General features: G+C 38.0%; 1 protein-coding gene across 2 annotated transcripts in view; it reads left to right on the plus strand.

The window, feature by feature from the left end:
* NR1H4 (nuclear receptor subfamily 1 group H member 4) overlaps positions 1-14,982 on the plus strand; it is a 67,302-nt gene that overhangs the window by 49,937 nt on the left and 2,383 nt on the right. For both annotated transcript variants that reach the window (XM_055395372.2, XM_055395371.2), the window contains exons 7-8: positions 5,498-5,644; positions 14,505-14,618. In XM_055395372.2, coding sequence (XP_055251347.1) covers positions 5,498-5,644; positions 14,505-14,618 — 261 coding nt within the window. The remainder of the gene's footprint in view (positions 1-5,497; positions 5,645-14,504; positions 14,619-14,982) is intronic.

The raw sequence follows: 14,982 nt of genomic DNA on the forward strand, positions 1-14,982 counted from the left end.
AGAGATCTACTTGTGAAAATGTAATGAAGCATGAACAAGAATAGGATTATTAGAGATGGGAGAGAAGATTCAGTGTATCTATGGTGGGCTCCTTGGTTTGACATAAAGCAGATTGGTACCAGACTGATGAGGACATAACTAAAGGATTTAATTCTTATGCCCTGGATGGTAAGGAGTTTTGGTGGCTTTATTTATTTATTTATTTTTGAAGTAGAACAAGATGAAATTTATGTTACAGAGATATGACTTTATTGGGTTTGTATAAGATGGATCAGAAAAGGGAAGCATTGCAGGTAGTCAGAATCAGTTAGTATGCCTACTGCACCAATCTAGGTAAAGGGCTTGAAATAAAGCAATAGCAGTGAAAGAGAAGAGGAAATGAAGAGAGACTCAAAAATTGATAGGACTTAATGAACAATTGTATGTGGGGGATGAGGGAGAGGGACTTATCCGTAGTCATTTAGATTGTGTGTGCATGCTCAGTCATGTCTGACTCTTTGTGACCCCATGGACTGTAACCCACCAGGCTCCACAGTCCATGGGATTTTCCAGGCAAGAAGTGGATTGTCATTCCCTTCTCCAGCTGATCTTCCCGACCCAGGGATTGAACCTGCATCTCCTGAGTCTCCTGCATTGGCAGGCAGATTCTTTATCACTGAGCCACCTTGGAAGCCCCATTTAGATGGTGCCAGTGCAGAAATTGGAATTCAAGATTCTTATCTCCCAAAGTTACGCCCCTCCCCACCCTCCATTTTCCAGCCGCATTATCAATGCTAAGTCAATAGGTTTAAGTTGTTTCAGTGTTTTAAAAATATGTTAGTACATTAGAAACCCATGGTCTAGTAGAGTATATACCTGGTATAGTAGAACAACACTGTAATATTGTTATAGAAGGTAACTTCTGATGTAGGATTTTAATTAGACATTTAATTTGCTTTCTTTTGCTAGCATTATGCTATTATTTTATTAAATGTGTCATGGATAGACATAAGGTTATGTAAAAGTCATAAAATGTGGGGAGAAAGTTCTTGTTATCACTGAAACATTAATATAGCTCATTCCTTTATTAACAATGAAAGAGAAACTTAATTTGTTGTATGCTAATTTAGCTAACTGGAAAAGAGTCTGATGCTAGGAGGGATTGTGGGTGGGAGGAGACGGGGACGACAGAGAATGAGATGGCTGGATGGCATCACTGACTCAATGGACATGAATTTGAGTGAGCTCCAGGAGTTGGTGATGGACAGGGAGACCTGGCATGCTGTGATTTGTGGGGTCACAAAGAGTCAGACACGACTGAGCGACTGAACTGAACTGAACTGAATTTAGCTAAAGCAATCTTGATCAAAACCAAGATTGTACAAGAGTGGAAACTGTGTGTCAGGGATAGAACTGGGAAAGGGAGAATGTGATGTCCTTGGTTGTTTATGGGAAAAGGTTTTTCAGTTCAAATGGTCAGTTGGTATTGAACCAAGGAATGACTGAAGAAAAGAAAGAATCTTATTTACAAGAAGGTAGCTTATCTGAAAGCAATGGCAAGAATCTTTTACACCTCTTCATTTCCAGTGCCTAACATAGTTCCTGAGGGAGAGAAACAATTAATGCATGTTTAAATAAATAATGCATGTTTTGTGAGTAAAGTAGAAGGAAAAAAATTTAAATACAGCAGGACATTAAAGACAAGAAAATCTTGAGAAACTAAGAATATTGATTAACAATAACTTTAGAAATGACATTATTATGTATAATAATAATAGTGATATAATACCAGTATGAAAGGGTGTTTTGTGAAAGACACAGCAAGTCTTTCAGCACTTTGAGTATAACCTGTGCCAGGCACTGTCCAGGGTGCTGGAGACTCAGCAAGGCTCCTGCCCTCAGAGGAGCTCTTAGAGTCTTTAAGGTAGTGACTTTTTTTTTTTAAAGAGACAGAAAAGACTCAAACTCTTAGAACAGGGGAAGGTTATTCATTACCAATAGGAAAAGAGATGGTTACAGCAGAGCTGCTACGTAGAGAAGATGTTCTGAGACTTGCCTTGGTCAGGCATTTGTGACACTGAGATGGAAATGAGACTTCAGGACTGATTTAAGTTTCTGAGTTATATTTCAGAAAGAGAAACAAAAGGGCATAGCCTCTAAAAGTGTGATTCAGAATCTTGGATAAGAGGTAGACAGGGAATATAATTTGAAAAAGCTTATTCTTTACTCTCACGCTCTGATTTTATACTTGGGAAAAATACAAATTATGGAAAAGGACTTAAATGTTTGCTTATCAATGGGGGGATGAATTTAAAAGATTAATGGACTTTGATAAAAAAAATTCCTACCAGAGACATTTCCAAACCTCCTTAAAATCATACCTCATAGATATGGGTCATCTCAGAAGGCAGGCTCAGCAGGCAGGCAAAGAAGGAATCTTTCACTCCATTTTTAAAGTTTTAGATGGAAAAACTCTGAATAAATTGGTGTCCATTGTAAGTAATTCAATCGCCTGACTCAATGCAGAAATATATGCAGCAGAAAGTTAGGGTTAGAAAGTCCCCTCTTCACCGACCTGTATCATCTTTATTCTATGTTACTGTTAATAGACGTCTGGTTTGATTTCTTTCACATATTTTTATCTCTACAAACATACACATACCTAGGTTTTTTTAATGTTTATGAGATCATATAATATGTATTTCTTTGGGAGTATTTTTTTTAAGCATCTATGATTTCCCATGTCCATATGTGTAAATCAGCCTCATGCTTTTAAGAACTGCATAGTATTCTATTGTAATAATAATAGTTAACATTATTTAAGTACTTACTGTATGTCAAAAACTGTACTAAGCATTTAATGAAATTGCTTCATTAATACTTCTGCCAATCATAAGGAGCAGGTACTTTTATAATCCCCATTTGGAGATGAGGAAAGTGAGGCATTGTTTGCTAATACCACAAAGATAGCAAGTGTCAGAGACAGAATTTTATTCCAGGCAACCTGATTTTAGAGACCTTATTTTATACTGTCCTCCATACTGTCATCATATTTTATACTGATTTACCATAATTTATTTAAGTAATCACCATTAATGGTCTCTTGCTATGTTTTTAGTTCTTCAATTCATTCATTTATTTATACTGTCCTCCATACTGTCATCATATTTTATACTGATTTACCATAATTTATTTAGGTAATCACCATTAATGGTCTCTTGCTATGTTTTTAGTTCTTCAATTCATTCATTTATTCATTGAACAAGTATTTTTGAATGCCTGTCATCAACGTCAGATCAGTTCAGTTCAGTTCAGTCGCTCAGTCGTGACCGACTCTTTGTGACCCCATGAATCACACCACGCCAGGCCTCCCTGTCTATCACCAACTCCCGGAGTTCACTCAAACTCATGTCCACAGAGTCGGTGATGCCATCCAGCCACCTCATTCTCTGTCATCCCCTTCTCCTCCCGCCCCCCAATCTTTCCCAGCATCAGAGTCTTTTCCAGTGAGTCAACTCGTCGCATGAGGTGGCCAAAGTATTGGAGTTTCAGCTTTAGCATCAGTCCTTCCAATGAACACCCAGGATCGATCTCCTTTAGAATGGACTGGTTGGATCTCCTTGCAGTCCAAGGGACTCTCAAGAGTCTTCTCCAGCACCACAGTTCAAAAGCATCAATTCTTTGGTGATCAGCTTTCTTCACAGTCCAACTCTCACATCCATACATGACCACGGGAAAAACCATAGCCTTGACTAGACGGACCTTGGTTGGCAAAGTAATGTTTTTGCTTTTTAATATGCTATCTAGGTTGGTCATAACTTTCCTTCCAAGGAGTAAGCGTCTTTTAATTTCATGGCTGCAATCAGCATCCGCAGTGATTTTGGAGCCCCCAAAAATAAAGTCTGACACTGTTTCTACTGTTTCCCCATCTATTTCCCATGAAGTGATGGGACCAGATACCATGATCTTTGTTTTCTGAATGTTGAGCTTCAAGCCAACCTTTTCACTCTCCTCTTTCACTTTCATCAAGAGGCTTTTGAGTTCCTCTTCACTTTCTGCCATAAGGGTGGTGTCATCTGAATATCTGAGGTTATTGATATTTCTCCCGGCAATCTTGATTTCAGCTTGTGCTTCTTCCAGCCCAGCGTTCCTCATGATGTACTCTGCATATAAGTTAAATAAGCAGGGTGACAATATACAACCTTGACGTACTCCTTTTCCTATTTGGAACCAGTCTGTTCCATGGCCAGTTCTAACTGTTGCTTCCTGCGTAGTGACTTTTAATTCTTGGCATTACTCTCTTCTCTGAATTCTGTTGCTCTTTAATGCTTTTCCAGGGCATTTAGACTCTGATGGCATTAGTTTATTTCTGTCTGTGTTCATGTGTCCATGTGTGTCTGTGTATTAATACATACATGCACACGAGTTTGTGTTTCCTGTTCATTCATTTAGTCATTATAAAATTATTTAACAAATAATTCTTGGATACAAGTTATATGTCAGGCACTTAGAACAAAAATGAATGAATTAAACAGGCAAAGTTTCTGTCTTCAAAGTTTATACTCTAGGAGAGTGGCAAACAATTAACAAATAAGCCAGTAACCCTATAGTATCATGTCAAACAGTGTTGTTATATGAATGAAAATAAAGACGGTAGGGACTAGTGAGTGCTAGGAAGTACTATTTTAGGTAGGGTCACCTTGAAGCAGAGACCTGCCTACAGTGAGGGAGTGAGGCATGGGGATAGTTGGAGAAGAGCAAACACCTTGAAGCAAAATTAGACTTGTGGGCTCACAGCAGAGCCAGGAGTCAGTGTGGCTGGAGCATAATGACTGAAGAGGAGGTGATGAAGGAGAAAATGGGGTCAAAGAGGCTGCTGGGGACTGTAGCCTATAAGCCTGCAGAAGGACTTTGGATTTTCCAGGCAGCGTTATATATTTCCTCAGCTTATCAGTTCTTTCCCATATTTCTCCTATTTTCTGTACCCTGCATGTGCAGTGTTGAGCTCAGAGCAGACACCTCAACCTGGCCCTGATTGTGTTTTTGGCAAGGAGGGTAGAATGCCACTTCTTCACATAGATTAAAGACTCATGAGTTGGTCAAATATTCATTTAAACCTCTGAGTACATGTAAAATGTTTTCTGGCTTGTGGATACTTCCATTGTACAGAGTTAACCCTCTCTGACCCTTTCTGACATGACTAAAATAATGGTTCAAAGACAATATGCTTTGTCTCCAGTATTTCATCTGAATCAGCCTGTGTCTTCCATAGTGTACAAGTATACATATTTGGTGATGTCCTTTTTTGCCCAACTCATTGAACAAATCCTGCTCAATAAAGATAAAAGTCAGCTTCTATTTGGGGTGTACAATAGATACTTATTAACTCGATTTGGCTACTCAGTCTTAAAACAATTCCAAAGTCACTTTATGGAAGTGTTCTATCAGTGGGGATGATGAAATATTGTTATACGACATTCAACTTTTTGATACTGATTTGATTATCATCTTCATTCAGGATTTCAGACATTGGACCATGAAGATCAGATTGCTTTGCTGAAAGGGTCTGCAGTTGAAGCTATGTTTCTCCGTTCAGCTGAGATTTTCAGTAAGAAACTTCCAGCTGGACATACTGACCTACTGGAAGAAAGAATTCGAAAGAGTGGTAAGTAATTTGGTTAATGGTAAAAAGCGTTTGTTCCTGCAAGTAAGAATTTGAATATGCCATGAAGTCAGGCCTCTTGCCTGTCTTATGCAGTTTATGCCTATTGTGACTAGCGTGGAAAATGACACAAAAAAGAAAAGATGCAATTTAAATAGATGCAAATTTTGTGACTTGGTTCAAAAATTCTTGTTGTAATAGCAAAATACCAAAAATACTCTTTTCACTGCCTTAAGATGAAGGACCAAAGGAAAAAAATTTTTTTAATATTGGAAAATTAGTCTGATTTTTAAAATAACATAAAGGAGTGGGATTATTCAGTCTAGAAAAAAGATCCATTTATTCAGAAACTTCAGCTATGAATGACTATGTATCACGCTATTAATCTATCTCAGTTCAAAGCCAAATAAGAAATAATACCAATAGCAACATTTATACATCACTTATTGGGTTTCAGGCACTGTTCTAAATACTTTATATATTGGTTCCTCAAATCCTCACAGAAATCCTTTAAGTACTATTATTCTTCCAATTTTATAGATGGAAAAACTAAGACGGAGAGTGGTTAAATAATGTTTTCAGAGATAGACAGGAAGCCTAACTTCAGAAGCCACGTGTCCTAACTGCTATACTTCACTGCCTCTCAGATAAAATGAAATAATGAATGAATAACACAGTTTAACTTACTGTGGAGGAGTACTGTGATGGGGAAGGTATGGAAATGAGAATGTATGGTCTTTGTGCTCGGGGAACTCACAGACTCGTGGAGAAGTAAGGTGTGTAAGCAAGTGACTCCAAAGGAGTGTAAGAGAGAGTATAAGGAATATGTATGCAAAATGAAGTTGAAGCATAGAGATGTGCCTCCCTCTGCCAAATCTTCCTGGTGAGTCAGAAAAGGCATGTAAAGTTACAGTTGAATCATGGAGGATGGTTATGAACTTGTTGAGCCACAAGTCTGAAAAAGGCATTCCAAGAGATATAGCCTTTACAATATAATAATATAGAAACTTCAGGTACAAAGATGTGGAGAAATGAGAGAGCTTCCATGTATAGGACTGACAGATACCTTGATATTGCTGCAAGATAATATTTGTGGAGCTGAAAAGGCAGGGAATGCTGGATTATTAAGGATGTTGAATGCCACAAAAGTAGCTTTAGTTCTTATGTAACTGGAATTCTTGGTAATATTCTGAACAGATATGATATGACCATAAAAGTACTATGGAAAGATCTTTATTGTGAAGAAAGGCTTGGTGGAATTAAGACAAGTAGCAGGTCTCTATAAAGAGACCAATGCAATAACTAGGTTAGAAAACATGAGGGTCTTACAGACTAAAAATATGCAGTGATCAAAAAGAAAAAACCTTACTTGATAACATAAGTTACAGGACTTGTAATACTGCGAATTTCAGAAAAGCTCAAGAATGAAGTTTTCTAGAACAGTCTGTATAAAGAAATATGCATGCCTCCGGCTCATAAGATACTTCACCCAAACATCAGCCACATATTGTGACAATGAAAACCATCCAAATTCATGTGCTGCTTCATATTTTTAATCTATGGTGATGCTTCCCTTTATTAATATTTATGAATTTACTTCCCCCAGTGGATTCTCAGAACATTGCCTTTTCCCCACACCATATAAAAACCTGATCTTGCAAGATGACCTTTCAGAATAACTTTATTTTTATGCAAATATAACACATTCTTATTTCTATTGTATGTTTAATTCCAGAATAACATAACATTTCAAAGTTACCCTGTTTAAGTCTACAGAACTCTTTAAAGACTATAATGTGAAATTTCTTTTCCTGTTCTTCAAATTCATACTCTTTTGTTTGGTATTATTAAATCCCATTACATCCTCCAAGATACTGTCTCCTGAGATACATTTATTTAGTAAGGATTACATTGTTTATTTATGTTAATTGAGGCTTCAGAATATATTTCTGATACACCTGTGGCTGAGTTGTTTTTTTCATAATTCTAGTGCATCAGTTTTTTACTCCTAATGTGGTATTATGCAAAATTTATTTATAACCTTGAATTTTTAATAAAAATAGGAATAATCATATGATACCATAAAATATGATAGAACTGAAAAGGGCTTGCTGACACTAATTAGTTTACATTCTTACATTAAGGAAATTAGCAATAAATTCTCACAGATTTAACAACTTGTTCTGTTCTGTTCACTTCAAATAGAAATAACCTCTGAAAACTATAGTGGTTTTTGGTCTTTTTAGATTACCCACAACAGACATAAGTGAAATATTCAATTCAGTAAGTGTTTATCAAGATGACAATATACCTTGTGATTTTGCAATGGTTTGCTTTTACAAGCATCATCTTCTTAGTATTTCCAATGGCCTCTAAATGTGAGGGCTACGTTCCTATTTTATAATTGGGGAAACAGGCTTACATGGGCTGGGTGACCTGCCCAAGGTCATACAGCTAATCAGTAGGCTATCAGGAGATGAACACACGTGTTCTACTCAAAGCCCAGCACTGTTTCTATACATTGTACCTGTCACTTGCTAAAATCTAGTATTTGCCCAGCTACTAGCTGGTAGGGAATATAAAGACCCAGTAAGACACGGTTCTTCCCCTTTGGTTGAGTGAGAAGGCACAAGCAGCAGCTATCAATCTGAAATTGCATTTAAGCAAATAATAGAATGAATAGAGACAATGAGGTCAGAGGAAAGAGAGGTGCTTATCAGAGTGATGAAGTTGTTGTAGCATACTAAAGCATACCGTACATAGTATATTTTTTCTACTTTTTAAAATATATATGATTTTGCTGCTTTAACTTTGGCAACTTACACAAAATGAAAATCGTTATAAAAGCTAAATTCTCTAATGAAGCAGATTTAGGCTGTCAGTTCATAGACTGTCTTTGAAAGAAAGGTTGGAAATGTACAGAGACAAATGACAGAATATTTATAAGAAAGTTTTAATTCTTAAACTTTAGAAATCTTACAACTTCTCATGTTGCTTTTCAAAGTGGTCACATGATAATTTTGGCATGGGACAAATTTGGGGGTCAAATTGTAGGAAGAAACCCCTTCAAAAAAAGAGATAGTATTAAAGTAACACAAATGTCAATATTTCCATTGCCTCTCAGCAGTATTCCCCAAGCCTGTTTTGCTTGTCCAGTTTGGGACATTATGTATTTCTTTATGCATTTGTCTCCTCCATCAATCTGTAAGCTGCTTGAGGACTGTTCCCAGCACAAACACAGTGCCTGGCACAGACAAGGTGCACAAAAATTGGTGAGTTTGGTTGAGATGAATCTGAAATTTGACAGTCCAAACCCTGGCAACTCCTAAGCACCATTATCCTAAGATAAATTTTAGCCACCCAGAATACTGGAAAGTATTAAATATCTTAAATATTTTAATCAAGACAACAGTATGGCAAAAATGACTCACTGATTGGAGGTTAGCAATTGAAACAGAGGCCAAGGTCCAATCTCTTCGCACCACAAGAATATTTCCATCGTCTGAATGGCATCCTTTCTCCTAGTACATCTCACAGCTATGTAACCTTCATTGCTAGGAACAAGCAAGACATAATATGGCATAATTTAACAAGCATTTATTAATCTCCTACTGTGTTTCCAGTTGGATGGTAGTTACTAAGGACACAGATATGAATAAGAAACATCTTTATTGGTCAGGCAGTGTGCCAAGCACTGGGGATAGGGCAGTTGACTCCTGTTCTTATAAAATGTAGATTGTATTTCACACTCTAATGGGAGGGAGAGATATGAATTGTGAGAGGTGCTATAGAATTGAACATAGAGGAGGGAACAATTAATTCTGCTTCAACATGACAGGAAAAGCTCCACAGAAAAAGCAAAATTTGAATTTGGCCTTGAAATACCAGTAGGGTGTCCTAGCCAAATGAGGATGCCTTGTATATGTGCATTTGTGTTTGATACACACACACATATCTCTGCTTTATTTTTGCCCCCAATTAAAACTAGGAAGTTAATTAGGAAATAAAGACATTGACATTTAAAGTAACTTCAAAGAGTATAGCGTTAATTCTATCACATGGTTATTCTCTCAGAGAATATTTATCATTGGAAAAATAATTTTATCAATCACAGACTTTTTTAAGGAAAACAAAAAACAGAGAAGCAGAAACAGTGATTTTTTTTTTTTTTTTAACAACTAACATTTTCATGGTAGGCTTTGTGATTAAATTGGAAAATAGCCCCCTCTTGTGACCAAAAATCAACTAATTGGACTTAGAACAAGTTTCTGGAGGAGGAGGAAGCAGGAAAATAGGAAAAGACTGCCCCTTCAGGATGATGTTGTTGTTACGTTGCTTATGTTAGAAATTGCTGGCTCAAAAATACTTAAAGCATCTCTTTGTTTATGTTGGCATGATTAATTCTGATTATCCACTCTAATTCCAAAAGCAACTTTATATTTATCTATCCTGTAGGAAAATAATTTTTTAAACTTTTCTATTATTTATTTTCTACATTTTCTTTATGTTCACTGTTGGTCTTTCCAATGAACATTTACAAGATGAACATTTTCAATAAACATTTTAACCTGTTTTTTTTTCCCCCAAAATTACCAGATGCAATTAGATAGCTAATGGTATCATCTTTGGAAGGTGAAAGGGATTTAGGAAAACAAAATAAGAAATTAGATAGTCAAAGATGATTTCATAAATATTTTCAAACCAATTGCCTGCTTCCCTGGTAGCTCAGTTGGTAAAGAATCTGCCTGCAATGCAGGAGATGGCGGTTCAGTCCCTGGGTTGGGAAGATCCTCTGGAGAAAGAAATGGCAATCTACTCCAATATTCTTGCCTGGAGAATCCCATGGACCAAGGAGCCTGGCAGGCTATAGTCCATGGGATCACAAGAGTCGGACACAACTTAGCGACTAAACCACCACCAACCTTATCTCCAAACCTTTAAGAATTATTTAAAATAATGACAGTTGTGAGTTATTTTAGGTAACCACAACTGATGAGTATAGTACTCAAATATAGAAGACTGCTGTTTCTCAAAAGTGAAAAAGAGTGGCCTTATTAGCAAATACAGATCTTTGCTTAGCTTTAATACCTAGAAAAATACTGAGGCAAATCACTGATCAGCCAGTTTGTATTCATCTCTAGCAAACTGCAGAATGCAAAAACAAAACAAAAAGCAAAAATACAGCTTTGTAAATACAAAAGTATATGAGCTTAATCAAAGATTAAGATGGAATGAATGTATTGACCCAATTTCCTGAATAATGACAATAATAGTTCTTATTATGACTATTTGCTCTAACATTTATGAGGTTTTAACATTTACTGAGAGTTTACCATGAGCCAAGCAGGATGCTGCATCTGAGCTGGTGGCTCAGATGGTAAAGAATTTGCCAGCAATGTAGGAGATCTGGGTTCTATCCCTAGGTCAGGAAGATCCCCTGGAGGAAGTAATGGCAACCCACTCCAGTGTTCTTGCCTGGAGAATTCCATGGACAGAGGAGCCTGGAGGACTACAGTCCATGGGGTTGCAAAGAGTCGGACACTACTGAATGACTAACATTTTCACTTTCACTATACTAAGTACCTAACAATTACCTTCAAGTAGAGGAGAAGGCAAAGGCACCCCACTCCAGTACTCTTGCCTGGAGAATCCCATGGACAGAGGAGCCTGGAAGGCTGCAGTCCATGGGGTCGCTGAGGGTCGGACACGACTGAGCGACTTCACTTTCAATTTTCACTTTCACACATTGGAGAAGGAAATGGCAACCCACTCCAGTGTTCTTGCCTGGAGAATCCCAGGGACGGGGGAGCCTGGTGGGCTTCCGTCTATGGGGTCACACAGAGTCGGACACGACTGAAGTGACTTAGCAAGCAAGCAAGCAAGAGTGACTAAAGGCTAGGCCTGGTGTTAAGAACTCTACATATTTTATCTCACATAATACTATTGTTACAATTCACATTTCACAGATGAGGAAACTGAGGCTTAAAGAGTTTAAGTAATGTGCCCAAGATCAAGTCATAGGTCAGCTTTTAGACTCAGACTTACTACCTCTTTAACTACTATGTCTGTTGGCAGCCAGGACTAGTAGTCCAAGCCTACATACTCCAGCCGTCTGAATTTTAAGTTGTATCTAGCTTGATCATGGGCATTCACTTCAATCTGTAACAGCTGGATAGAGGGAAGTCTTCCAGACGATGTCATCCCCAAGTTGTTCAACAAAGACACTATTGTTAACAGAGCCCACTGGGGTCGATTAAGCATTGAAGGGGAGAAAAGTGCTATTTTGATTAAAAGAGAGAAAGGCCAGGGATTCTGTTTGAGAAGATTCTTCAGATTCATCTAAAGATGAGGATTCAGACTTTCTGATCCTGTGAAATATACTATTAGATGATAATTATACTCTTTTCAGCATTTGGAATCCAATTTTACTTTGGTATGTTTCGACTTAAGCTCTAAGGCTTTAGATCTAGTTTGGGATGGAATAGAGTTGTCTATTGTGAACCAGTTCTGGGAAACTCAGTCTCATCTTAATTCATCCATAAGTCACAACACAACCTTTATTTATTTATTTTTTCTGCACAATTCCCTAATCAAAGCTTTTTTGGAGTGGGGCCAAGCACAGAACAGGCACCAAACTAATAGCTCTTGAATGACTGGAGGAATTGGCACAAAGGAATCTTAAATTATGAAGAGGAGTAAGTTATAAAGGAGGAGGAGGGTATTGCAAGCAGAGAAAATAACATGTACAAAACTGAGCAATAAGAATTGTTTAGGGAACTCCAAGTGCCTGAACATGGCTGGAGTAAAGGTTGTGTGATAGAAAGATAGTACCCCTTAGTCACAACTAAGAGCCAGGACTCTGGGGTCTACTAGCTTTGGTTTGAATCCTGGTTCCACTTTTCACCAGCTGTGTGTCTTTGGTCAAGTTTTGTAACCTCTCTGTGCCCATCTTATGGGGTGTTAGGAAGATTAAATGAGTCCCAGTGCTTAGAACAGCACCTAATACATAGTGAGTACTCAAATGTTAACTCCTATTGTTATCATGTGGGTGAGTAGTCGATGGTGGGAAAGGCAGGGGACAGGGCCTAGAGTTTCCTATGTAAAAAGGAAGGCATTTATGCCAAAACCATGGTGAGTTTTTGAAGGTTTAAAAGACTTGGGGAGACATGGTGTGGTTTGATTTTTAGAAGGGTGATTCTGGGATGGATTGAAAAGGACCACACTGAAAACAGGAAGACCAGTGAGGAGGCAGGTGGAGTAATCCAGATGAAAACAATTAAAAACTTAAACTAGGTCAACCAAGTGCCAGGTGAGAGCTAGCTGGTCAAATCCAGAGGACTCAGCACCGGACTGAGTTAGAGGGAGGCTGAATCTTGGTTATGGGTGGAGACATTGGGTGGGTGAGGATACCAGTCACTAAGAATGGGAACACCAGGAAAGAAGTGTATTTGGAGGAAGATGGGGAATTTAGTTCTGTACATGGTGTCTTCGATTTTGGACATGCTGAGTTTGAAGAGAAGAGCCAAGTACCATTGCCTGGTAGGCAGTGGATAAACAGTTTGATACTTCAGAGAGAGATTGGAACTCTGTTAAGAAACTCTAGCTAATGTATTAAGTAGAGTTTAGACTTCCGGACTAAAGAACAATAATTTTTTGTTGGTTAAGATCTAAAGGAGATCAATCCTGGGTGTTCATTGGAAGGACTGATGCTAAAGCTGAAACTCCAATACTTTGGCCACCTCATGCGACGAGTTGACTCCCTGGAAAAGACTCTGATGCTGGGAAGGATTGGGGGCGGGAGGAGAAGGGGACAACAGAGGATGAGATGGCTGGATGGCATCACCGACTCGATGGACATGAGTTTGAGTGAACTCCGGGAGTTTGGTAATGGACAAGGAGGCCTGGCGTGCTGTGATTCATGGGGTCGCAAAGAGCTGGACACAACTGAGCGACTGAACTCAACTCAACTCAAGATGCTGTCTATGTCTTGATTTTAGATAGTGATATTTAAAAGATTAACTAAGCCCCATCTAGAATATGGTGAAGTTTCTTTTGGTAATTCAAGAATATTATCATTTATTGTCACACAGTTGTGACTAAAACAAAGGCACAGTTCAGTTCAGTTGCTCAGTCGTGTCCGACTCTTTGTGACCCCATGAATCACAGCATGCCAGGCCTCCCTGTCCATCACCAACTCCCGGAGTTCACTCAAACTCATGTCCACAGAGTCGGTGATGCCATCCAGCCATCTCATTCTCTGTTGTCCCCATCTCCTCCCACCCCCAATCCCTCCTAGCATCAGACTCTTTTCCAGTGAGTCAACTCTTTGCATGAGGTGGCCAAAGTATTGGAGTTTCAGCTTTAGCATCAGTCCTTCCAGTGAGCACCCAGGATTGATATCCTTTAGAATGGACTGACTGGATCTCCTTGCAGTCCAAGGGACTCTCAAGAGTCTTCTCCAGCACCACAGTTCAAAAGCATCAATTCTTCGGCGATCAGCTTTCTTCACAGTCTAACTCTCACATCCATACATGACCACGGGAAAAACCATAGCCTTGACTAGACAGACCTTTGTTGGCAAAGTAATGTCTCTGCTTTTTAATATGCTATCTAGGTTGGTCATAAAGGCACAATCAAGATCAAAGATAAATCATTGATTAGTTTATATTTTAAGGATTTTGTTAACTGATCCTTTTTGCAGTGCCTCACCTTTAACTGGGGTATTTATATATAGTCATTATTTAAATGTATACATATGGGTATACATATTGTCTGTGTGTGTATAATGTGTTTGTAGTTTTACACTTTTTAGTCATTCAAACATTTTATTATGTCTCTGCAATTTTTCAACTTTCCCCTATAGGTATCTCTGATGAATATATAACGCCTATGTTTAGTTTTTATAAAAGTGTTGCTGAATTGAAAATGACTCAAGAAGAGTATGCTCTGCTTACGGCAATTGTTATCCTCTCTCCAGGTAATTTCAATGTTATATCTTTATTTTTATTCCATTTTTCGGTTTTCCTCTTAAGGATAGTAGGAATATTAAGGAAAATCTTGGATAAAAAACATAAACAGAAAGCAAAATGGCCTATAATTCCATCACTCAAATTGAACCATTGTTAACATTTCAGTGTAGTTCTTCTAGCCTTTTTCTGAACATCATGCTCATTCATTTAATAATTGCATTTTGAATACCTTTATACACTAAACATGTCTCCAGACATTGCGGGATATAGCACCAAAGAAACAGACAGGAGGTAGTTTACATCCTAGCAGAGTGAGAAAGACAATGAATAAAGAAACAAACAAAAAGAATTTTCAGGGAGTGGTAATACTAC

This window comes from Moschus berezovskii, chromosome 6, assembly GCF_049115385.1.
Source record: "Moschus berezovskii isolate FMDL1 chromosome 6, NW_MosBer_1.0, whole genome shotgun sequence".
Classification (NCBI taxonomy): Eukaryota; Metazoa; Chordata; class Mammalia; order Artiodactyla; family Moschidae; genus Moschus; species Moschus berezovskii.